The 24,873-nt window shown below is 40.5% G+C and overlaps 1 protein-coding gene across 1 annotated transcript in view; it reads left to right on the top strand.

Annotated features, from left to right (window-relative positions):
* LOC145391946 (kinase suppressor of Ras 2-like) overlaps nucleotides 1–23,208 on the top strand; it is a 33,869-nt gene extending 10,661 nt beyond the window's left edge. Inside the window, exons 6-20 of the mRNA XM_080266435.1 lie at nucleotides 6,534–6,573; nucleotides 7,078–7,346; nucleotides 7,506–7,658; nucleotides 8,814–8,917; nucleotides 10,786–10,896; nucleotides 11,876–11,975; nucleotides 13,602–13,625; nucleotides 14,908–15,070; nucleotides 15,631–15,834; nucleotides 17,116–17,221; nucleotides 17,777–17,962; nucleotides 19,472–19,605; nucleotides 20,740–20,874; nucleotides 21,548–21,677; nucleotides 22,994–23,208. Coding sequence (XP_080122561.1) covers nucleotides 6,534–6,573; nucleotides 7,078–7,346; nucleotides 7,506–7,658; nucleotides 8,814–8,917; nucleotides 10,786–10,896; nucleotides 11,876–11,975; nucleotides 13,602–13,625; nucleotides 14,908–15,070; nucleotides 15,631–15,834; nucleotides 17,116–17,221; nucleotides 17,777–17,962; nucleotides 19,472–19,605; nucleotides 20,740–20,874; nucleotides 21,548–21,677; nucleotides 22,994–23,146 — 2,012 coding nt within the window. The 3' untranslated portion in view covers nucleotides 23,147–23,208. The remainder of the gene's footprint in view (nucleotides 1–6,533; nucleotides 6,574–7,077; nucleotides 7,347–7,505; nucleotides 7,659–8,813; nucleotides 8,918–10,785; nucleotides 10,897–11,875; nucleotides 11,976–13,601; nucleotides 13,626–14,907; nucleotides 15,071–15,630; nucleotides 15,835–17,115; nucleotides 17,222–17,776; nucleotides 17,963–19,471; nucleotides 19,606–20,739; nucleotides 20,875–21,547; nucleotides 21,678–22,993) is intronic.
* The last annotated feature ends 1,665 nt before the right edge of the window (nucleotides 23,209–24,873 follow it).

Here is a 24,873-nt window from a genome sequence, read left to right as displayed (position 1 = left end):
CCCACACACCACCAACCACCCTACTCACATCACCACGTACACCCCCACCATCACCCGCAGCCACCCACCACATCATCGTCTAATGTTCTCCTCAGGTAAATGTTGCCTTATCTTGCTTGTTGTAATGTTTCTGTACTTTCAAATGACACTTTTCTGACTGGGAAGATTTGCACTTTGATTTAGACTCTCAATTTCCTTTACACCACCACCACCACCACCACCCACACTTCTGTCATCACCATCACCACTCTCCCTCATACCACCACCACCACCACCACCACCACCACCCACAGCCCTTCCCTTTCACCTTCTCCTGAGGCATACTCATTTCATCCTAACCCGGCATAAAATTCCTGTCTTCTTTTAAGTTGAGCTGTAAAAAGATATTACCAAGAGAATGTGTGACATTCATTGAGAAGTACTATGGAAAGTATGATGAATGTCTTACTCAAGCACTGAGCTGCAGAAAATACGTTGCAAAAGGTCAAAAATTCCTTTCTTAGTTAAAATGAGTGAAGTATAGTCATGGGATTAGCTTGCATAGTGCCATGTTTATGTACAGTTCAGTACTAAATATCTATATTGTTGTCAGTGCAAGTTTTCCCAGTTGGAATTTGGCATATGGTTGTCACTGGTATTGAAATATTTGACTGTTACCCTTGCTTGTGTTGCATTGCTGAACCTAAGATGCATACGGTATATATAGGTGTGGCTGTATTGTCATCAGCTCAGCAGGCTGTGTAGCTCGTTTTATGTTTCCCATTTCACTCGATGGTTTTATTCAGTTTAGGAGAGACTTTATGAGCTGGAGGGATGAGATATAGTCATCATTAACCCAATTACTGCAGGAGTATTCCCATAAGCCAGATAAAACTGTATGGTAAAAAGATTCAGTTTCAAAGAGACAGTAGAACTTTTGGGGTTAGATGTAGACTTCATTAACCACTTCACTGCAAGAGATCCCCCCTGATCTGGATATAAGTGTATGATAGCAGAAAGAATTAAATACAGTAAACCCTCAATACAGTACAAGCAGGTCCTGTTGTACGAGCATCCGCTATATGAGAAACTGATGATACGAGAATGAGCAATCTAGACCTAAATTTGGTGATGCAGGCATGGTCAGTTAACCTAACCCTGTTTTTCCCATAAGTTATGTACAAATTTATAATTCCATCAGTTATCCTCTGGAAAGGATATAATATAAAACGAATCTGAGGTCATTCCACTCCCCCCAACAAACATTTGTTATGTCGAATTATTGGGTATATCATCAGCCTTACCATCTATTAGTTTGATATACTGTATTAAGAGTTTACTGTAATGGCATCCTCACACTGAAGAAATTATTGTGCCTTTTGCCAAAACAAATAACGAAGAGTTGCAAATGCCAGCTAAGCTGATGAGATGAAGGCCCATAGTGTACGAATGCTAATTAAATTCTGGAAGGGGACACCTTCATGTAGTGGCACTGATATAACTGGGCAGTGGAGCTGCCTGGTTATATAAGCATCCCTCATTTCCTTCCCTGACTTCCCAAAAGGAGAATGGTAGGCTGCAGGAGAGGGGCAGCTTCAGCCTGCAGTCCACAGGGTACACATTCAGATGAACTTGGGGTTGCAACTACAACTGCAGGCGATGAAAAAATTATCTTTACACAGGTGATTGATTGGTGATATTGCTGTCTGTATTTTTTCCAAAGACAATTACAGTAGACCCTCACTGTACCATACCCTACTAGACCAGATATCAGATTTAATGAGGTCCCCAGACAAACTGTCGTATACCCAAGATACCATCTGGTTAATGGGAAGAAATCATGTGGACCTTCTGGACAACTCTGACTTCCCGGATCAAACCTGATTGCTTCCCATTTGCAAGGTGACTCAGAACACAGTTATCAGTGGGGACGGCATTTTTTTTTTTTTCGCCCCACCTGCTCCGGCTAGTCATGAAGATGTACTATGAAAAGGTGTGAAATTAAGGGCCAAGTCAGTGTAAAATGGGTATATTCTTCATTTTTAGTACTAGAGTATGCGATTTCACTCATTTATTTTCCATTATGTGCTTGAAATCCTACATCGGGGGGGGGAGGGTCATTGGACGTACTGGATTATCAGATATATCGGCTTGGGCTTTCCCCCCATTTGATCCAATATAGAGAGGGCTTTTTAAAAAAATGTATTTAATTTCTTTTATATTTCCGACTCTGGGCATAGGCTTCACAGCCTGCTCCCAAGGCCCAGTAGTCCTCCTACATACCATACACCCCCCACATGTCACCACTTCGGCGCGAACACGCACCATCCATATTGAATACATGCTTGGGCTGTCTCATATAGGACTGGTGTATTGGTATTAGCGGAGGTACCTTTACATGTCCATGGGTCGTCTGGTTGACCAGTAAAGTCTGCTTTATGAAATTCAAATCCCTATAATCTGTTCCCTGCCCCAGCCAGGATTCGAGGCAGGGAGCTTGGGAGGGTATGGAGGAGGGACAGGAGGGGGGGAGAAGCTAGGCTATAGGCAGGATTTTCACCCATTCTGTCACGAGGCAGATGGGCTCTTTCGCCTGACATGTGGCTTGTGGTCTGTCTTACATGTGCGTTGGCTGTTGTGGTGTCTGGGCGACTTTGGACATTCGGTGTAGAGGCGGGTGGGCACTTTCACCTGACTTGTCGCTTGCAGTCTGTGTTACACGCACATTGGCAGTTGGGAAAGACTAATCCTGGTGACCATACGACTTTGGACATTCAGTGGGGATGCGTACGGGCATTTTGACACCGCTTGTGGGTTACGGTCGGTATTACTTGGGTGCTGGAGGTTTGTAGAGAGTGAACAGGCCAGCATGCAACTTTGACCAATCAGTACAGGGGTGGATGGACATTTTAGTTCAGGTTGTGGGTTATGGCCTATTTTCCGCACAAAGCTAGAGGCCAGCGGCACAATACCGATTGTTTGAACATGTCGGCTAGCTGTCCAAAATTCTCAGGGACTTTCACATCTGGATAATTGCAAGTAAGTTTGGATAATGGTTTAATAGAGCCAAGGTCTAGTATCCAGGTCTGGATACTGCATATCTGGATAATGAGAGATTACTGTAATTTCCTGTAACATTTCATTAATGTGTGTATGCTTGTTACTTTTATCAGTTCACCCTGAAGAAAAGCAAACTTTTACACAGTATGTGAAATTCACTATAATTTCAGAAATATTTACCATAGGATAATATGCAAACAGCAACAGCACTTTTTGTTTTACTATTGATCACCTGGTTGAAGATACTTCTTTGACTAAGTTTAGTTTAGTTGAATAATGACACTTTGACATGCTGGATAAGTTTATAATTGAGATAGTGCACAGATGCTGCTTGGGAGAAACTTAGCCCCTTGAATCTGATGATATAATCTTTTATTTTTGCTATGAGAAAAATTTATTTGGCTTTAGAAAGACCTCTGCTAGAGAAGTAATCAATGAAAGCTATGCAGCCATCCCATGTTTTTCATAAGTGTTAGGGAAACACACACAGCTGCAACTGCAAATAGCAAAAATCCATGAATAGTGTATAATAAATTAATATAAGAATGCCCCCACAGCCATATTTTAACTCGATGATTGCCTAAAATCCCTTTGTAGTGTCCTAGATATCACGCAACATTAGAATCTGCTTGTTTAATGGGGCATAATATTATGTTAAACATCCTGCAGTACAACTATTGATATATTTTGTGATAGTTTACTCACCCACGAATAAGTGAAACTGGCAAAGTCAAAACTGTGGAAAGCAAGGGATCGCTGTCGGTAAAACCTCCATTAAGAAAGATCTGTCAGATGGTATAGTGTTCATTTTATTCTCACTACCTTTCAGAGTAGTTTATTCAGTTCGGAAGAGGATTTTCAAAACAAGGGAGTTAGATACAGCCTTCATGAACCACCTCAGTACTAGAGATCCTTTTTAAGATGAATTAAATCATCTAGACATAGCAAGAATTAATTTTAGAATATGTCATGGAATTGAATGGATTAAAATTTTGTGGAAAAATGAAAAGAAACAAAACAATTAGTTGCATGAATGAATTTTGGCTGTAAATAATTCTTCCATTCTATTTATTATTTTTTTTTTTTAAATATTTCCAAGCAATTTTATTCAGCCTTGGGGAGACTTTCTGGGCTGGAGGGGTTAGATATACCCCTTGTATGCCTCTTCATTGCTAGAGGTCTCCCAAGATCTGTATAAAATCAGTGAGCTATCTCCATGCATTTTTACTCAGTGTTTGAGAAAAATTATGAGCTGGAGAAATTAGATATGGCCCTTATTTACCCTCTCATATGGTCACTCAAAAATATGAAATTATCTGGAGATAGTAAGAATAAATTGGTAAAATCCATAGCTGTATTGAAAAGTTAAATATAATTGTTGTTTGATATCCCATGTATTTTGGATTTTTTTCAGTGATAGTTTTTGTTTAGTTGTAGTGCATTGTACATAGAATATCTGTAGGTATATGTAGTGGTAACCCAGTCAGTACGATATGTTTTCTGATTTATTCTAAGTCCCATTAAACAATTTTATGATGCTTATGGGGGACATATTATAGTGAAAGGGTAATAAATGCTATATACAGTACAGTATATCTATATCTATCTCCCTGTCTCTCTATCTATCTAGCTGTATCTATATCTACATCTGTATCTATCTATCTGTCTATCTATCTATAGGCAAACCCCGATTTACAATACCCCTAGATGCGAAACCCTGGAATAGTGATGGGGTAGAAATACCACCCTACCCCGCCTATTGTAGGTCTACCCCTGGTTTTGCGATGGGTTTTGATTTTTTTTTTTTTCTGATTGTGATGATATTTTAGACTTAAATTTTGTGTTTAGGTTGATTTATAAACTGTTTTTACACTGAGATTAATGTGTTCTATTCATATATATATATATATATATATATATATATATATATATATATATACACACACAGGCATAACCCGGTTTAACAATGTAATTGGTTAGGTAAAACCCCATCATTAGGCTGAGTATCATATATCGGGGTACTTTTAACATGAGAAGCAATGTGGAGCGTTCACCAGCCTTGGGGTTCCCCCTAAACCAAGCCCAAAACCTACCCAAATGAGCCAAAAACAAGTTTAATGCCAATCTAAATGGCCTTAAAGCTGTCAAGGAAGCTAACCTAAGCATAACACCTGTATATAACTCACTAAATAAAATCTGAAAATCATCAGATATAAATCTGGAAAAAATGAAGCTTGGTAAGCTGTACCCCAAAATGACAATGTTTACCCCACCTATGGTTGAAATACATTAATTAAGTCTAAAAACAGTTTATAAATGAACCTAAACACACAATTTTAGACTATAATATCATCAAAATCGATTTAAAAAATCAATACCCATCGTTAAACCAGGGTTTGGCCATTGTCAGGCAGGGTAAGGTGGTATTTCTACCTCCATTGTTATGCCGGGGTACCGCATCTAGGGGTATCGTATATCAAGGTATTATATATATATATATATGTATGTATATATAAAACTCCTCAACTTTGAAAAATCTCTCCTAACTTGAATAGAATTATGTCAGGGTTGTGTTATAAAATATTGCAAGTTTTTCTATACATTTGGTGATGTATATAAATTTTGGAAAGTAGCAATTCAGCTTAGGTATCAGTGAAACTTTCAGTGGATAGATATGCGCAGTTTTCTGTCAGTATATAATGAGGACTTGCTGTACAATAAAAAAGACAATATTGTACTGAAGGGGTAGCCAGATCTGTAATATGGTCCCTAGTGTAGGTATTTATACATAGTGTAGCTGGCTTAGGAAATACAGTATCATAACACCTCTTCTTTTACAGTGTATATTGCATATTATGCCTTCATATCCTATTACATGTATCTGATGGAAAACTGTCATCATCTTCAATGACTTGCACCACCCTGGGAACCTCTAGACAGGGAAAGGCCGTGATTGAAACACATGCAGACTTCTTTATCCCTAAGTGTCTTTGACTCTCTCATACACTCCTCTTCCCCCTCCTCCTCCTCCTCCTCCTCTTTCACCATGATTGTGCTCCACTCCCTCCTTCCGTACCACATAGGGTCTGCTTCTACCAGTATTGCTCTGGATTTCATTTTCAGACTTTCTTGAGCATCCTGTCTGTGTGCAATCATTGTGTATTTCTATTCATACAGTCTTAGTGTATTAGTTTTTATCTTTTCAGCAATTCCACATCTCACTCCTCTTAGCCTTTTTAAGAGAATAGTAGGATGAAGTGTGGTTAAGATGCTCCAACTGGATATATACCATAAAGGTTTACATCTGATGGAGGGAGGTTAAGGTTTGTTATGCGGTTGAGGGAGTCAGTCACTTGTCGTAAGTATCAGGACTGAGTAGCCTAGCCCTGTGCTCCAAATAGGGCGGTAAAGGATAAGATGATAGAACAATATGCAAAGTAAATCACTAAGGAAGAGGTGTTATGAAATCTGCTATGCTAGCAAGAATGCTGCACATAGTCATGATAGACGTAGCTCAGTGTATGTTTCTGTTTTGTTTTTCCTTGCCTTGCCTGTTTGTGGTGATGATGTGGCCGATGCCCTGCGTGCGTTGTGTGTTCTGCGTTTATTCTGCCTCCCTGCATCTGCCCCTGCCCCAAACGTTCCCACACACACACTGGAACTCAAACGGCTGAGCTTGTCACTTTGTTGTATATTTTATGTGATATTTGATGATGATGAAACTTATCTGAATATTCATTTCATGTGATATTTGGGTTTGTTACTTGATATTTGATACTCATGAAACTTTTTTTGCGTGTGTGATATTTGATGTTTAAAAAACTTAACTCAATATTTTTTGTGTGATATGCATTTGACCCTTTTATGAACATTTATGGTCAAATTTTTGTTGTCTGCATTGAATCATTTCACATTCCTTAAAAAACTAAAAACTGAAATGAATAACTCAAAACAATGCTATTGAATGCTAAATAATGTGCAATACAATCCAATGGTAAATACCCCTGCAATATAATCCAATGCTAAATAACCCCACAGTCACTTTGCACTGAGATCCAAACTAAACAACTTCTGGGTTGGGGGCAGCATGGATCAACTGGCTGGGCCGAGTAGGAGGACACGCCTCCACTCTGAATCTGAGGCCTCATCATCCAGTGGCCTGGGAGAGCTGGGGCGGGGTGGGGTGGGGCAAGTTGGGGACCTACGCACCATACAACACACCTCCCCTGTTACCTCTACGCTGACCAGCCCCATCAAATCACCAAACTATGCAGACTCTGCCGAGGAGGAAAGCTACAGTAATAGGAGTGAGTTTTTTTTTTCTTGTGGATGCTACCTCACCCAGTCCTTAGGCAGGAAAACAAGGTCAGGATGATGATAATGATAATGGTGATGATGATAATGATGATGACAACAATGACAGTGACAATGATGATGGTGATAATGATTTTATTTTCTTGTTTTAGATACTCTAGTAGTGCCCAAATCTCCGCACACCCCAACATACATGGGGTACGTGGGATCAATGGGGCATAACGTTAATCACCGCTTCATAAAATGCTTAAAGTCAGCCACCTGCGGATACTGCCAACACAAATTTACCATACTCAGTGGTAAGTGTGTGGTAGTTTTTTCATCCTAACTAGAGAGAGAGAGAGAGAGAGAGAGAGAGAAATATCTATGCCAAAAGCAACAGTTAAGATTTTCATCCTAACTTGCTGCTTATTTCTCATAGCTCAGTTGTAGAAAGGGACAGTGCTGTGGCTCTACATCCTTTACGTAGTATTCATGACCAGTATCATATTCAAAATAGAGAGATAGCAATTTTAGGTGATGTTAGAATAAAACGAATATGGTGTATTGCATTTTTTCTAACTTCACGAAGATTCTAAACACTTTTCAGGTCAGTTGATGGCCAGGTATAGCCAGAATGGAGATTCAGTCTGATTAGTAGCCAAGGGGACTCATTCCTACCACATAACTAATGCTTATAAAATTTAGTAACTTAGTACAAGTACTGTATTCACATTGGGTGAATGGCCCAGTTCCATCATATAAAAACAGATTAAACTGCAATCTTTATTGAAAGTGAGAGATATGCTGCAACTTATCATTTTTTTTTTCGTAGAAGTAAGAACCAAAGACTGGAAACCTGCAAAAAGAAGATGAACCAAAGTTCCGTTCAAGTTCCATTCATTTGGAGTACCTAGACACTTTGCATCATAAAGACTGGCAGTTGTAGGCAGAGAGAAATACTGAGGAAAGGGTAGATATCACTCCATATTTGGAAGAATCAGTCAGACCAGCTTTACAGGCATCAATGGAATGTTTATAAGCAATTTTTCTAATGTTTTATTTAGGACAACATAGGTGATTTTACAGTCCTGTGGAGAATACTGTTAAAACTTATCACAATTAAAGTTTTGGCCAAGTGTAAAGCATTTCATACTACTATACTGTATTTTCATGTTGTATTTTGCCATTTCTTCCTGATATTCTTGGAAGTGATGTATTTTTCTTTACCATCTGGACGAATATGTTATCTCTATGTTATCCGGATATTATATGGAGAAGGACACCTTCATATGGTGACACCAATATAACTGGGCAACAGAGCTACATGGTTATGCAGAGCCCTCAAAAGGGGGAAGATGGAAAGCTGGAGAAGACCAGCTTCAGCTTGGTGTCTACCAGAAGCACAGCAGATAAGCCTGAGGCTACAACACAATAACAGCAATGAATGACCGAAGTTAAGTATTGATTTCTCATTTCAGGTCTGAAGTGCAAAGAGTGCAACTTCAAATGTCACCGGGAGTGTGCATCCAAGGTAGCTCCTTCGTGTGGACTCCCAGAAGAATTTGTTAGGATATTTGCTGATGTATGTATGGACTTGTACCAAATATGTGCATAGATAGGGTATCAAAGAAGGTTGTGTAAATGAGAGAGGGCAGTGATGGTAGAGGCAGACCTTATATGATATGGAAGAAGAGGGTGAAACAACATATTGGTGGAAGAGAAAAAAGATGAAGTGGAATGTTTGTGAGTGGGAGAGTTGTGTGAAGATAAGGTAGCTTGGAGGCACTTCTGTTCAAGCCATGCATAGTCTTGGGTTTCCCAGGAGGGAGAAAAGCATCAGAGATGATGATGATGATGATGAAGTTCTGTATGACTCATCCAATCTCATGACGTACTGTACGTGGTGGACAGCAAATAATACTGTAGACTTTACCTGATATTCCGTAATGTGTCACAGGGATGGCTCAGTCTTCTAGTTTGGGCATGGGTGTGGTACTAGGAGGTGAAAATAAATGAATGATCCAGGATAGACTTGATAACATTGGCCAGTCCATCCCTGCAACACAATGAGAAATTGCCTGGGTTAGTGGAAGGGGAGCATCATATATGGACCATCTTGTATTTTTTGCATGAGTAGATATTTATGCCTCTGAGATGGAATTGGGAGTCTAGGGACTTATATGGTGAGTGAACAAGAGTGTGGCATGTTCAGATGGGCAGATGTGGGGTAGCATCTTCTATCAGATTTTTTCTTGCTCTTAGGATCCTACTTCACATCATCTTTCAGTGGGGTGAAAAAGGTTTGAATGATGATGATGATGATGATGATGATGATGATGATGATGATGATGATGATGACATGCCCAACATTCACTGATTCATTGATAATAGTTATGGTTGGTTAGGAGTGAAAATGAAAGAACATAACGAAGGAAAGCAGAAAAGTATGAGAGGCTGAGATGCGACAAACACACATTGGTGATCAGACATTGATAAGGGTGGCAGCTGGGAGGTGCAGTTGATCAAGAGTTCTCACGCCTGCTTTTTTTTTTTTTTTTTTTTTTTTTAATAAATAACTGCCATAACATGACTTCAGGTCAACCTTGCTGTATGATTGGGTTACAAGATCAGTTATCAGTCGTTTATCAATCGTAGGGACCTTTGTGATCATATTGGTGAAATAGGCTAATGTTTCGTTTTTAAATGTATATAAAAAAATTGGTACTTCATAGAGGATCATAGTTATTCTGTAAGTGAAAATGGTGATTGCATGTCGAGAAAAGGGTGCTGAAATATTAAGATTATACAGTATCAGTGAACAATCATATAATGGTCTGTTGTAAAATGGGTTGACCTTGGACATATATATTATTTACAAACCAGTAGTCATTGATATGTATTAAGTAATGCATTTGAAGGGAGATGATGAATTTTACTGTCTTCAGTAAAGCATCTTTATATATTTACTTTTATTCCTCACCCTGCCCTTGGGTGGGAAAGGAGGTCCGGATGATGATGATGATGATTGATTCAGTGGAATAAAGGATACACAATGTGGCAAATCACTTATCATTACATATTGAAGATTACATGTCCATTGTAAAGCAAGGGTTTACTGTATTGTAATCTGTATTTCTGCAGATATCATCATGTTACAACAGCAACAAATTGTAAAAAAAAAAAAAAAAGAAATCGGTACAAAAATCAAAGTAGAGAAAATGCAGGATGCTGTTGCTGCTGCTGATAAGTAGGTCAGAAGTAGGGTGATGATGATGATGATGGTGATCGTGGTTTGTTGTTTATCTGCAGGGTTGATAGGAAAAAGAGAGAGTAGAAGAAGATTAGGTAAGAGAAAGAGTAGGCTAAATAGCAGAAAGGATCATGATGATGATGATCATCATGATCATGATCATGATTGATGATAATGATGGTTTGTTGTTTCTGTGGCAGAGTCTGAAGGGCAAGGGCACTCCGGGTGTCTCCCTTCCCTACTTGAATGACTCACCTTCGCTTCAGCCCTCCAAGTCTCAGTCACAACCGTCAGTCAATACGCCCTTCCCGGTGAGTGTCATGTGGCATGTTTGCTCTGGCAGAGTTCCCTAACCACTTTGGTCAGTATACCATTCCATTTCTGGTGAACGTCTCATAGTTCATATACCCTTACCTGGCAGAGTTCCCTAAACACTTCAATCAGTAAGCCCTTGTTGGTGAGTATCCTTCGCCTGTTTCAGCGGACTTGTTGTTGATAGTTCTCCCCTGCTTTTCCATTTTTTTTCTTTTGTGGATGAGTGTGTCAGGAAGAGAGGTACAGAAGTATATATGTATGCAAAAAAAAGGTTTACGATGGAAGAGTTGAGGGGTAGGATGGGATGGGAGTGTATTGGTGTTGTGCTGAGGAGAGGTAGATTGAGGTGGTTTGGGCATGCGGAGAGGATGGGGATTGATAACAGGTTGCAGAAAGTGAAGATTATTAATGTTAGTGGTAGGGTTGCAAGAGGTAGGCCAAAAACGACCTGGGACAAGGTCATTGAGTGTGACCTGAAGAATAAGAAACTGATTAGGGAAGCTGCCTGAGATCGAGCAGCATGGAGAGGCACCATTAGGTGACCAAGGCCGACGCATGCAAACATGTTGGAGCCTTCAGAAACGAACGAGCAGAGTGCGTGACCAGGGATTTGGCACCCCTTTTTAACGTGACAGCATTCGGATTGGCTCTGTCGGATAGGTATACTGTACTGTATTTGAAGCTATACAATGAGTTGAAAATTTTTGTGGCCTGTCTGATGGAGCCAGGATTTCAAGGGCATGATTGATGAGTGAATGGAAGCATGCCCCATTGAACTGAGCAAACTTTGGCTGTCTGGATGTTGCTACTCCTCACCCTGCCTTAGGGTGGGAAAGGAGGCCTGGATAATGATGATGATGATGATGATGATATACTCTGGATAATTAAAAAGATAGGTGAAGATTATGAAACTGCTGCTGCGGCTGCTGCTGCTGCTGATGATGATGATGAATTTTCTTTCTCACAACTCGCCAGGGCCCTGACTCCAGTTCTAACACGTCAAGTTGTAACTCGTCAACTCCTTCTTCCCCTGCACCTAATCTGTGTCCATCACCAAAGCAAACCTTCTTTGCAGGTGAGGGCATTGCTTATATTGTTGTTATGGATAAGGGTTATGTTGGTAGTACAGGTGGACCTAATGTAGTGTGGATTAAGAGAGTGGAGCAGTATATTGGTGAGAGAGAAAAAAGAGGAAGAGGAGTGTGTGTGTGTGAGTAAGGGAGATGAGTGAGGATAAAGTATCCCAAAGGCAGTTGTCATAGCCATCACCTGTTCGTGGGTTCTCAGAAGGAACTCGGCATCCAAGATGATGATGATGATGATGATGATGATGATGATGAACCTGGTGGACTGCAGGAAGCAAAGTACTTCAACTGGAGGCTACCAGAGATTACTTGATGAGGTTATGTTGAAGGATTGTCTGTGTTGTGAGAGTGAAGTGCATGAGGTGATTAAGTTTGTTGTGGTGTGAGAGGTTGCATTACAGTGAGGTTATAGCTGATTGCTCTTGAGTAGTGTTATGTGTTGCTATTGAAGGAGAGAAGGGTGTTGGCCGTATCGTAGCAATGCACTTGTAAAACTTATTATAAAACACTAGTTTCATAACACTGACTAGACATAACTTATAATATCTTACATTTCATATGTATAAAAAAAACACACTTGTGCATACCTGTTTACTATTTACAATTTCTACACACCTGCTCAGTCACTGAGCCCTTCCCACGGCGGAAAGGGCAGAACTTTCGCAGAGGACGATGATGTAATCGACCCTGTGCGTGGAGGGGTGGAATTGGACGAGGAGGATAAGAAAGACATCACTCTACACTTTACCAGTGCTGTGTACAGACTGAGCCATGTGTCAGTGGGGTACCTTGGGTACCTACCTACCCTATGGTTGTCATAGAAAATGGCCGCGAGTTCAAAGGGCAGTGGGAAGGTGCTTACAGTATATCCTGTCAGCCGGAGGTGCTCCATGCCCTGAATTGTGATGGCTATACACATCAGCCGGCAGTTAGGGGTTAATTGTCCACTAAACCACCAGTTGTCCAGCATAGTAAAATGGTTCCCTGGTGTACAAGAAACCATATGGCTTGTCACTCAGTGTACAGTCACTCTTAGACAGAAGAAAGAGGAAAGAATGATGGAAAGAAAGACAGAAAAGGAAGGATGGAAAGAAGGAAGGAAGAGAGGAAAGGGCAGGCACCTGAAAGCAGCACTGCATAGACTGTGTGGATGGTGAGTGCCCCCACCAACCACACTGTTAGTTTTCCATGAATGACAGTAAAACACTAAGGGCTTGCTTACAACTTTGTGCTTTTAGTTTTCATAATATGATTATAAAACCTTGTTCATCCATCCATCCATCCATCCATCATCCAATCCTACGTTGCCCCATGAGGAGCGTAGGAGCCCGGGGCTAGGCAATTGGTCCTTGTTATAAATACAAAATGCTGATTTGGAGGCCATGGCTCACTTATGTTCCTGTTTCCTTTATTGGTACTGATTGATTGCACTCTGTAATGTGGGATGCAGGCTCATCACTTTAAAAAGTTATTGGTGTTCTGTAAGTGACAGTAAAGAATGAGGGGCTTGCTTACTCCTTTGTGCACACATTTAAATACAGCTTTTTCCTTGGTTACAAATACCAAACATGGCTATTGTTTGAAGAGTGTGTCTCACTAATGCTCCCTTTTTTAAGCTGCTCGTGGATTCCACTTCCCTGGTGAGTATTTTTGGGTGTTTTAATGTATAGTCAGGAATTAGATGCCTGCTGGTTGTGTAGCATGAGGTGCACCAGCGAGAATCAAGTATTAAATAGGTAATTCACAGCTTTAGGGTAAAAAAAAAAAAAAAAAAAAATCTTGTTTTGCTGAATTGGATTGTGGCAGCTGGAAAGTTTTGTAGAAGAAAAAAAAAGTTTTTTTTTGCTGTCTGGCATTAGGTTGTAAAACTGAAAAGGGAAAAAAAATGTTTTGCAGAAGTACTGTAGGTTGTTATGGCTGTTAATGCATTTATAAAGTACAAAAAAAATAACTTCAGGATTTGGTTGGAAGAGAGTATCCATCCATCCATCATCCAATCCTACGTTGCCCCATGAGGAGCGTAGGAGCCCAGGGCTAGGCAAATTGGTCCTGACATTTAAGATGAGAGTGACCAGCCTCACTCATCCCAGAGTGGCATTACGTGAGCAATAACCACAACCACCCCTTGGATAATCCTTCACCAGCTCAGTCTGATTGGAGCTCCTTAATTACCTACTAAACCACCAGGCGCAATAATTTGGTTATGTGGTTACCACCCAGCGTAGTAAATGATATCCTGGTGTACAGGAAACCATTCGGCTTGTCACTCAGTGTAGAGTTACCCACAGGCTGAAGGAACAGGAAAGAATGAAGGAAAGAAAGACAAAAGAGGTAGTGTAAAGTCATCTGTGGGCAGAAGGACGAGGAAAAAATGAAGTAAAGAAAAACAGAAGAGGAAGGAAGGAAAGGGTGGAGGAGAGGAAAGGGTAGACATCCAAGAGCAGCACTACATCGAGTGAGTGGATGGTGAGTGCCCCCACCTAAAAAAATATTAATAATAAGAATATAATAAATAACAGTCAGTGCCATTTTTGAAAAATTAAGTTGTAATTGCTTGTGACATTTAGAGAGAAAAAGTAAATTCCTCCTTAAAAATTAAGGTAGATTGTTAGCTACTATCAACCCTGCCATAGGAGTGAAATGTGGTACAGGCTTGGTAATTAGCCACACATTCTTTGGCAAGAAACACAGTCACAAGTACAATATATAGAGTTGGAATCCGAGCTGGGACTCACATGTAACACTTTGTAGATGCTTTTTCTTCCAACAGTTTCCAGCAAATGTTGGGAAGTAATTAGTTGATTTGGCACTTGGTTTAGTTTCCTGTCCATAGAAAATAGCAACATCATGGCTAACCTAAATATGTGGGTTATTTGAGAGGAAGCATGGCATCCTTTGATTTTATTTGGTGTGATGTTTCAGATTTAGACGACAGCGGTGACATACCCTTGGAAATGAGACCATTGGAAACCCTGAAGAACCGTACCCCACCCAAGCCCTCGCACTCTGCTTCCTCCACCCAGAGTGATGTTATTGACTCACGCCAGTCACATGATTCAGACCGTACTGTTTCAACTGCCTCAGGGTAAGGCACCTTCTTTTGCACACAGTGCACACACGTACAAATCATAAAACACAAATATAGGATTACTGTATACATTTGGGTGTGTGTGAGTGCCATTAAGGGAGGCTGTTGAAAACTGGGGTAGTACAGCATAGTGTTCTTTGGCATTACTCAGTCATAGGTGCACCCCTTGTGCTGGAGAGGAATGCCTTTGCATGGTGACACTGACATAACTGGGCAGTTCTGCTGCCTGGTTATGCAAATGCCTCTCAACTTACTTCCTTTTCTCTGAGAGGGGAATGGTGGAGCTGCAGGAGGAAGGCAGCTACAGGCTGCGGTCTATTGAGTTCACATTCAGATGGACCTGGAGCTGTATTCCATCCAGGCTTGCCAAGTTATGTATTATATAATAACCATTATCCTTTCTCTAACTGCTGATTAGCTGTTAAAGATAGATCATTAACGTGGATCCCATACTCTCCTTTCTGTTAGGCTGGTATAGCTTTTAAGTGTTGTAAAGTCATCATCTTTAAGGTATTAAGGCATTTGGCTGTAGATGGAGTGTTACTTTCCATCCACAGGTCTGGTAGCACTGGAACGGATGACTCAGATCGGACAATTGCTGGGGGCCGAGTGGACTCCCAAGACTCCACAGTGTCAGATGGGGAGAATGCGGACCCGAGGTGTACCAGACAGAACAGTGTCAGCAGCGTATCCCATTCCCTAAGGGAGTGGGACATCCCGTATGATGAGTTGGTTCGGGGGGAGGTGATTGGGCGTGGCAGGTTTGTGTCTTGCCCTTGCATATTGTGAGTTGCATGGACCCTAACCCTTCACTGCTTTCTGACCAGTTAATAATGAACAGTGGCAAATTGGGTTTATATTCAGTGATGGATCTTAATAGACATTCATTCTGTAATATACTGCACAGTAAACTCTCAGTTAGCTGGCGTAATTCAGCCAAGTCCTATGCTAGTTAAATCAAATCGCTGGATATTGCATAGTACCCCACTTCGACTCATTATTTGGTGTTGAGCTGGATATTGCTTTATTATCCATCTTGAATCTCTATCCTAAAACTTTTCCTTGAGTGAAAGATGAAAATTAAACATAAAATGCAATAAAATACAGTAATGATACAGTACAGTTAAACAGCACCAGTTGGGTATTGTTTTCAAGCTGGTTAATACACCTCAATGCTGGATATTGCATAAAGCCACCAGTTACGTCCTGTTTCGGCACTGGATATTGCATAATTTCACCAGATATTGCTTTAATACAGCCCCAGCAGCACTGGATATTGCATTGGGCTGAATACTGCGATGACGGATAATTGAGAGTTTACCGTATTATTGATTCATCCCTCCATCCATCATCCAATCCTATGTTACCCCATGCAGGGCTCTTGTTTGGTGAGCCACAGCTCGCAAATGCGAGTATTTTTTCCCTTCGGCGAACAAATTTTACATGCAAGTCACCTTTTGGGGAGGAGAAAATACTTCTACTTTAAAACCCAGTAAACTACAAAATAAAGTAAATGTCACTTAAATAAACAAAAAAGCACGTTGTGATTGATTATTAAGTTTTTCCTTGTCGCTGCTGTGAATGTTTAAAAACAGACAATGTGTAAATAAATAAATTTATTTATTGCTTGTAAAATATTTCGGCTTGTGGCCAGTTTGGCTGCTAAAAATTTATTTGGCTCGTAAATCTGAAACCTTATGAGTCAAATGGCTCACAACGATTGGCAGTTAGTAAGAGCCCTGCCGTGGGGAGTGTAAGGCTCTTACACTCAGCTATTGATTCACCTAAGAAAAAAAAAAAAGTATATTAAAAATGGGCACATACGACAAAAACTTACTGATTGTTGCATTTGTAATTTATTTTGTGGACACGGTATAGAAAAAATAGTATTTAAAAAAGGCTGGCATAATGAAAACTTACTGTATAATTGTCGCATTGTAATCATTGTGGACAAAATGGAGACATAATGAAAACTTACTGTATAATTATTATATGTAATTTATTGTGAACTTTAAGCAAAGCTTACTGTATAATTGTGTTAGGTTTGGCATTGTGTACTCGGGCAACTGGCATGGTCATGTGGCCATCAAAGAACTGCGCATGGACTACGTCAATGATGAGAAGACCTTGGAAGCTTTTAAAGCTGAGGTGAGATATATTACTCAGACCCATTTTATTAGCCTTTTAACTGCCATGTACAGACATGAATACATTAAACTTTTGTTATATGAATGCATGGTACTCAGCTTTGCACTTGTACAATTAGTACAAGTTTAGTTTTTTTGTGTGGTCACTGTGATGCACAATTTCTTGTTTTGTACTCGTTTTTCTCACATGTGATCACTACAATGGTGAATTCATCTAATGACCAATTGTTATTCAGTCGGTTTTTCTAAAATGAATCCCAGTCATAGAATGAATGATTGCTGTATTGCATTCATGCTAAATCCAGACCATTTGATTAAGCTTAGGGAATTTCAGTGTGTCTAAAAGTTAATCAGATTATATTCCAGCTATATCCAGACCATGTTATCCAGCTAAGAGTATATAAGCATCTAAGTTATGTTCAAGTAAAATCAAGACTGATTTACTAGGCTGAGGAATTTTTATTAGTCCAAAAGTTATTTATATTCAGGCCAAAGCATTGTGAGTATTTCTTCTGACCCTTTCAATCACATCCACTTTTTTTTTTTTTTTTTCCAGGTGAGCACCTTCCGCAAGACGCGCCATGAAAACCTGGTTTTGTTCATGGGGGCATGTATGAAACCGCCCCGTCTAGCCATCGTAACCAGTCTGTGCAAGGGACGAACATTGTACACCCATATCCACGTACAGAAAGACAAGTTCAACATGTCCAAAACCATCATGATAGCTCAGCAAATATCACAGGTAGGAGATTAACTCTTTCTGGTAATGGGAAGTGCATAAATCAAAATATGAAAAATAGCTAGTGCAGATAAAGTGGTCTTTGAGTTAGAGCTACCTTAATGATAGTTTACCATATATCACAAGTGAGAAATTGACTTGATATGACAGATGTTGTGAAATGTATGCTTCTCCCTTCACCAGCTCCAATCCTACTCTTTTCTCCCGTCTGTCTCTTCTCTTCTATTTCCTTCACATACAGCAAGATGAGTTCAGTATGTCCAAGATCATTATGATAGCTCAGCAAATATCATAGAGTGAGAAATTGAGTCTGTGTGGCAAATAATATGCACACTTAAAGAGAAATACAGTAAAAGAAAAAGTTGTAGATAGTTAAGCCTTTGAGGTAGACTCATCATATGCAGTAAAATGCCACTCTTTTCTTCAGTATCACATAAGGTGTGCATATACCAATGTTATCCACACTGACAAAATTTTTTAAATATTTCCATGTATTGCTGTAATCGGCAAGCAAAAGTTGATTAATATCGGTTTCGGCATCTGTAGGGAAAAATTATCCAATAATCAGAATCGTATCGGAATTGTCTGAGTAACGATGAAAAATACTGTGTATGAAAGTTAGTTTTACTTATTGACCCTAGACTCTAGCATTTATTCCTCTGCGATTTTAGTTTTGAACTAACGTTGTTGTGATTATTTTTCAAAGATATTTGTGGTAGGTGGGGGCGCTCACCATCCACTCACTCGATGTACTGCTGCTCTTCGGTGTATGCCCTTTCCTTTCCTCCCTTCTTTCCATCCTTCCTCTTCTGTCTTTCTTTACTTCATTCTTACCTGTTCCTACTGCCTATGGGTGACTCCACACTGAGTGGCAAGCCGAATGGTTTCCTGTACACCAGGAAACCATTTACTATGCTGGGTGGTAACCATATAACCAAATTATGGTACCTGGTGGTTTAGTGGGTAATTGCGGCTCTCCAGTCGGATTGAGCTGGTGAAAGTTTTTATCCAAGTGGTGGTTGGAGTCTATTGCTCACCTAATACCACTCAGGGATGAGTGAAGCTGGTCACTCTCATCTTAAATGTCAGGACCAACTTGCCTAGCCCCGGGCTTCTACGCCTCTCATGGGGCAACGTAGGACTGGATGATGGATGGATGGATGAATGATTTTGATTAAGACTATTAAGCTGCAAAATGGTGTCTAGACAATAGCATTCTTTCACACAGAATCAGGCACAACAATGAACAAAATCTTCAGTAAAAGTCATTTTAATGTTTGTACCGTCCATGTCTGGTATCCCGATATCACCAGTGAATATCAGTATCGGTTCGGTATTGGAAAAAACGCAAATATCTGTGATGCTGTATATCAGTTTAGAGAATTGTATTGGTAACAGCACAATTTCCATGTTTCCATACAGTATACAGCTCCATACACTTCTTCCTTTTCAGTTAATGTCAGCGTCTCCAACTTATCCTTATTGACAAAATATTTATTTTTATGTCACAAGGGCATGGGTTACCTACATGCACGTGGCATCGTTCACAAGGACCTCAAGACCAAGAACATCTTCCTGGAGAGTGGGAAGGTGGTCATCACTGACTTTGGACTCTTTAACGTCACACGGCTCTGTCATGATACCAGGTAAAACAATAGTGTTTGGGAACATAACAGCCTGAGCATGTGTATAGTTCTTTTACCTTAACTACATAATTTTCATTTTTACTTGGCCCAGATTTTTGTTCTTTTGCAGCTTATTTTATGTAGCTTTGTGACAAAAGAGGACAATACTATGGCTCTACATTGTTAACATTTCTTTGTGACTGGCTCCATATTCTAGTGTTAATCTATTGTTCCAAGTCAGCAGTCAAGCTGAAGAGATGGCAGTTTTAGGGCAAGATGGAGTAAAAAGAGTATTGGTGGAGATTTGTATACACTAACAGCCCACGTCCCATGTCAGTGCTAGACTGCAACAATACTGCATCCTTGGATCCTTTCCAAAGCATGTTTCAGTGATTAGCATTACATTCTGTCTATTTATCTGTTGCCAGACGCCTTAATCCTGTAAAGAGTGACCACAAACAAATCGCCTCCATGTCGCCCTGTTCTCTGCCATTTCACTGCCCTGCTCCTCACACCCCCCCCTCTCTAATATACCTCTCCACTCCATCCCTAGTTCCTTGAAAGCAATGATAAGAAACAGGGAAGTGAGCATGGAAGTGAAAAAGTTACTACATGACAGTATTGTGATACCAACCCTAATGTATGGAAGTGAAGCTTGGACCTTGTTGGAAGGACACAAGTCAAGAGTGGGAGCATTGAAATGAGTTATTTGAGAGAAGCATGTGGAGTTATGTGGAGAGACAGACTGACAAATGAGGATGTAGAGGAGTAATGTGGTGAAGATGTGGATGTGATAGAAAGTGTTAGGAGAAATACACTGAGGTGGTTTGGCCATGTGGAGAGAATGGAGAGCGAGAGACTAACGAGGAGAGTGTATGCGAGTGAGGTAGAGGGGGGGAGAAGGAGGGGGAGGCCGAGGATGAGATGGAGGGATGGAGTGGAGAGGTATACGAGAGAGGAGGGTGTGAGCTGGGAGCAGGGCAGTGAAATGGCGGAGAACAGGGCGACATGGAGGTGATTTGTTTGTGTTCCACCCCTTATGGGATTGAGGAGTCTGGCAATAGATATACAGACATTGTTGGATGTCAGAGGTTTACCATGTGAAATACGATGATCGGTATAACAAGCATCCGTAATATTTGCTTGGCTGGACAGACGTGGCAACTGGCTAAGCATCCCTCCTGGGTGGCTGTGTTACCTGTCTCCAGAGGTGATGAGAAGCCTGAGGGTGGCACAAAAGCAGGATGATGGACTCCCTTTCACCATGTCATCAGATACCTACTGCTTTGGGTATGTAATCTCATGTCCCTGGATATCTGTTGCTTTGGAATTATAATTTCATATTGTCAGGTATTTACTGCTTTGGGAATGTAATTTTATGTCATTCGATATTCACTGCTTTGGGTACGTATGCTTACGTCATCTCTCTCTAAAGTCTGTTTCATTTTTTATATTTTCCTTTGTGCATTTTTGTACATGTCATTGGTAGGGTTGCTCATCATGTTGTAGTGCTACTTCCTTTAGGTGACACAGTACTGAGTGACAAACTAAATGGTTCTTGTGACCCAAGAAACCATTTGCAGTACTGTGTCTAGTAGTAGGCTAACCATATAGCCAAATTGGCACCTGCTGGGTCTAGTGTAATGAGGTACTTCAACCAAATATAACCCGGAAGCATGTATCTGAGGGGCAGTTGGGGGTTAATTGCGCACATAATGTCACCTGAATGAGTAACTGGTCACTCACCTTAAATATCAGGACTAGCAGCCTAGCCCTGGGCCCCTGTCCTACTGGTCTGGTAGTACAGGATTGGATGATGGATGGATGGTGAAGATGCAGCCATTTTGGTCCTGCTTAAACCCTCTGAAATGGGGAATTAAAGGACAGAATGATGAATGGATGGTGAAAATACAACTGTTTTGGCCCAGCTTGGACCTTTGATGTATAGTTTTTGTATGTTCAGGACGGTATGGTATGAGCTGCTGTGTGGGGAGTGGCCTCACAAAGGTCTGCCCCCGGAAGCCATCATCTGGCAGGTTGGACGCGGCATGAAGCCATCCCTCGCCAACCTGCAGGCCTCACGTGATGTCAAGGTATACATAGCTATAGTACTGTACAGTACTTTCATTCTTTAGCATAGTTGTTGTAGGTTAAGTTATTTCTTTGTTGTCAGGATTTGCTTGTCTTGATTTTAAATTTTGGGATGTAGAATATATGAAATGCATTGTAAATTATTTCTCATGCTAATGGTTGTATTACTGTAGTTTTAATAATATGATATAATGTTTATAAGGGATTTCAGTAGAATTTAACATAACTTTGCATGTGTGGTAGGGCTACCTGCAGCCCTTTTTGTAGAACCAGAAATCTTAAGACCTCCAGCCTCAGCAGTGTTGATATTTACTCCAACATTTGCAGTATTCAAATCACTTTCAACCTTTGTCCTAGGTGACATTAGTCAGTGCTGACCAGAATCATGTAGTATCAGTGATCATCTGATAAGTACCATTAGTATTAGTAAGGATAGTGAACTGCAGGAGAAGGTCAGTACACAGCTAACAGTCCACTGAGCTCCCATGCAGATTAGCTTGGAAGCACTGCATCATTAATGATGATAAAATATTTTAACCTTTTTTTCATGCAGGATAAATTAATGAACTACTGTATCAGTCTTGTGAGAGGTCCCTGTGTTCTGTGCCATTCAGTGTAATCTTAGATAATCCACATATGTTGTCATCATCCTCCTCATCATCATCTGGTCCTCTTTTTCCCACCCTACAGTAGGGTAGGGTGAGGAGTAGCAACATCCAGATAGCCCAGGTTTTCCCAATCCAATGGACCACACTTCAATTCACTCATCATTCCAGTCCCCTGTGCTCCATTAGGCCACTAACCTTCTCTGTTTCAGTATCTACACAAAATATAACTTGCAAACACTCTACAAGCTGTACCATCACAATACACTCATCCTCCAATATTAATTTTTTTGTTATTTGCATAAATATGTGTAATTCCTTTGCCAAGTTTTGCCCATTACTCTTCTCTGCCTCAGTGCTGACACAAAATACAACTCTCAAACAGTTCACAATGCATTCTTTGTGGGAGTGCCATGTGGTAGGGGGGTTGCCCATCATCCACTCACTCAGTGTAGGGATGCCTTGTGGTCTCTATACTGAGTGACAAGCCAAATGGCTTCTTGTACCCGGGAAACCATCTGCTACGCTGGGTGGTAGCCATATAACCGGGGCTTTTGGCTGGGTTAAGTGTCCCTCAGATTCCCCTATCTAAAATCACTTAATCATGGCAGACATCACATTTGTTGTACTTACCATTATTATTATTTTTTTTTATTTATTTATTTATTTTTGCTGGCAGGGTATGCTAGACTTAAACATCTTTTTTCTGGCAGGATATACTAATGGCCTGCTGGAGCTATCAACCCAGTGAGAGACCTCAGTTCTCCACCATCCAGTCCAACCTAAATAAGCTGCCCAAGAAGAGATTGCACCGCTCACCCTCGCACCCCATCCACCTCTCTCGCTCAGCCGAGAGTGTGTTCTGACCACCCTCCCCTGTGTTTGCAATATTCCCTGTTGCCTCATTCATTTTATCATTATTTTCACCATATATGCCACTCCTTTGCTAAATAGGCTTTGTGCACCACCTTTCTCTGCATCAGTCAGTATCAACACAAAGTACGATTCACAAACAGTCCACAATATCCTTATATTTATTTCTTCCACATTTGTTTTTTCATTATTTGCATCATAATGCCACTTCTGTGCTAAAAGACTATGTTCATGTCCTTCTGTGCTTCAATACAGAAACAAAATATAGCTTGAAAATAATCCACCATACCATTACAATACTCCAACCTTTCACACTAATTTTTTCATTATTTGCACTACACATGCCTTTCCTGTGTTCTGACCTTCTCTGTTTCAGGATCCACACAAAATATAACTTGCAAACACTCTACAAGCTATACCATTACAATACATTCACTGTCCTATATTCATTTTTTCATTATTTGCACAAATGTGTCATTCCCATGCCAAGTTTTGCCCATTACACTTCTGTGCATCAGTACTGACACAAAATATAACTCTCAAACAGTTCACAATTCACTCTTTGTAATGCTGCTTTCTTACACCGTAACACACTTATATAATCACTTCATGCGCCTCACTCTCACAACACAAGATACAACTCTTAAGCAGTCCACAGTGCCCTCCACTGTAATGCTGTCCCCTCACACAACAGCACACTTATGCATCTTATGCACCCCACTCGCACAATACAGACAGTCCAACAATGTAGCCTCAATAGAAGCTGTGGGAGTGTCGAGTTGAAGTGGTCGGTTTCTTTTAGTTTACCTGGTTCAAGTCCGTATGAGCTTGGGGTCATAATAACAACAACAACAACAAAGTGTAGCCAGTACAGTATACCCCACTTCTTATCTTTAGAATATGTGCTATTCATTCTCTTATACATATTGCTTTTTCACTTATTTTCTCTTTACTTAAACATTAATTTTATTCTTGCATACCCACAAGTTAATCACTTATTTTCTCCCTGCTTATAATTTCAGCGCTGCTCCCATGCAAGTATGCTTTGGATACACCACCTCGTACTTTTCAAAATATACCAGTTCTTCCACACACCATTTTTTGTAAACATCAGGTTATTTCTCTGTTTTGCCTTTCACTCTCCATGTTCATTTTCTCATTTCATGCTGGTTGCCACACCTATGCTGAGTGAATCTAGGATTTTCCACATTTTAATTGCCAAGCAATCACCCATGCACTACTCTTCTTACTCACTGGTTTCTTTCTGTCTTGCTGCTGTTGTTGTGGTTCCAGGATCATCTGAAACATAAACCCACTGGACTGCAGGCTCAAGCTACCCTCCTACTGAAGTCCACCATCCTCGTTTTGGGTGATAAGGAAGTGGTTGAAGGATGTTTCTATAACCAGGCAGTTGATCTACCCAGTTAAATCACTGCCACCACATGACGGCATCGCTCAGACTCCTTATGCATCAGTTTCACACATACACACTTTTCCAACACCACAGTGACTGTTCCATACACAACTCCCCCTTGCAATTAGTACCCTCCCACTCATCTCATAGTTACCACAGTACCATCATACCCTTTTTATGAGGTGGATGGAGAATGTTAGATGTCCTGAGAGTCATCAGCCTCATCACAACTAAAGTTGCCTGGAGGCAATGGGATCCAGGCTGTTCTAAAGTGGTGTACTGTAGTGGAAAGTGCAGCCAGTCACC

The sequence above is a fragment of the Coenobita brevimanus genome, chromosome 20 (assembly GCF_032717465.1).
Source record: "Coenobita brevimanus isolate Jiangsu-jjx chromosome 20, ASM3271746v2, whole genome shotgun sequence".
NCBI lineage: Eukaryota > Metazoa > Arthropoda > Malacostraca > Decapoda > Coenobitidae > Coenobita > Coenobita brevimanus.
This window is presented reverse-complemented; position numbering and strand designations above follow the sequence as displayed.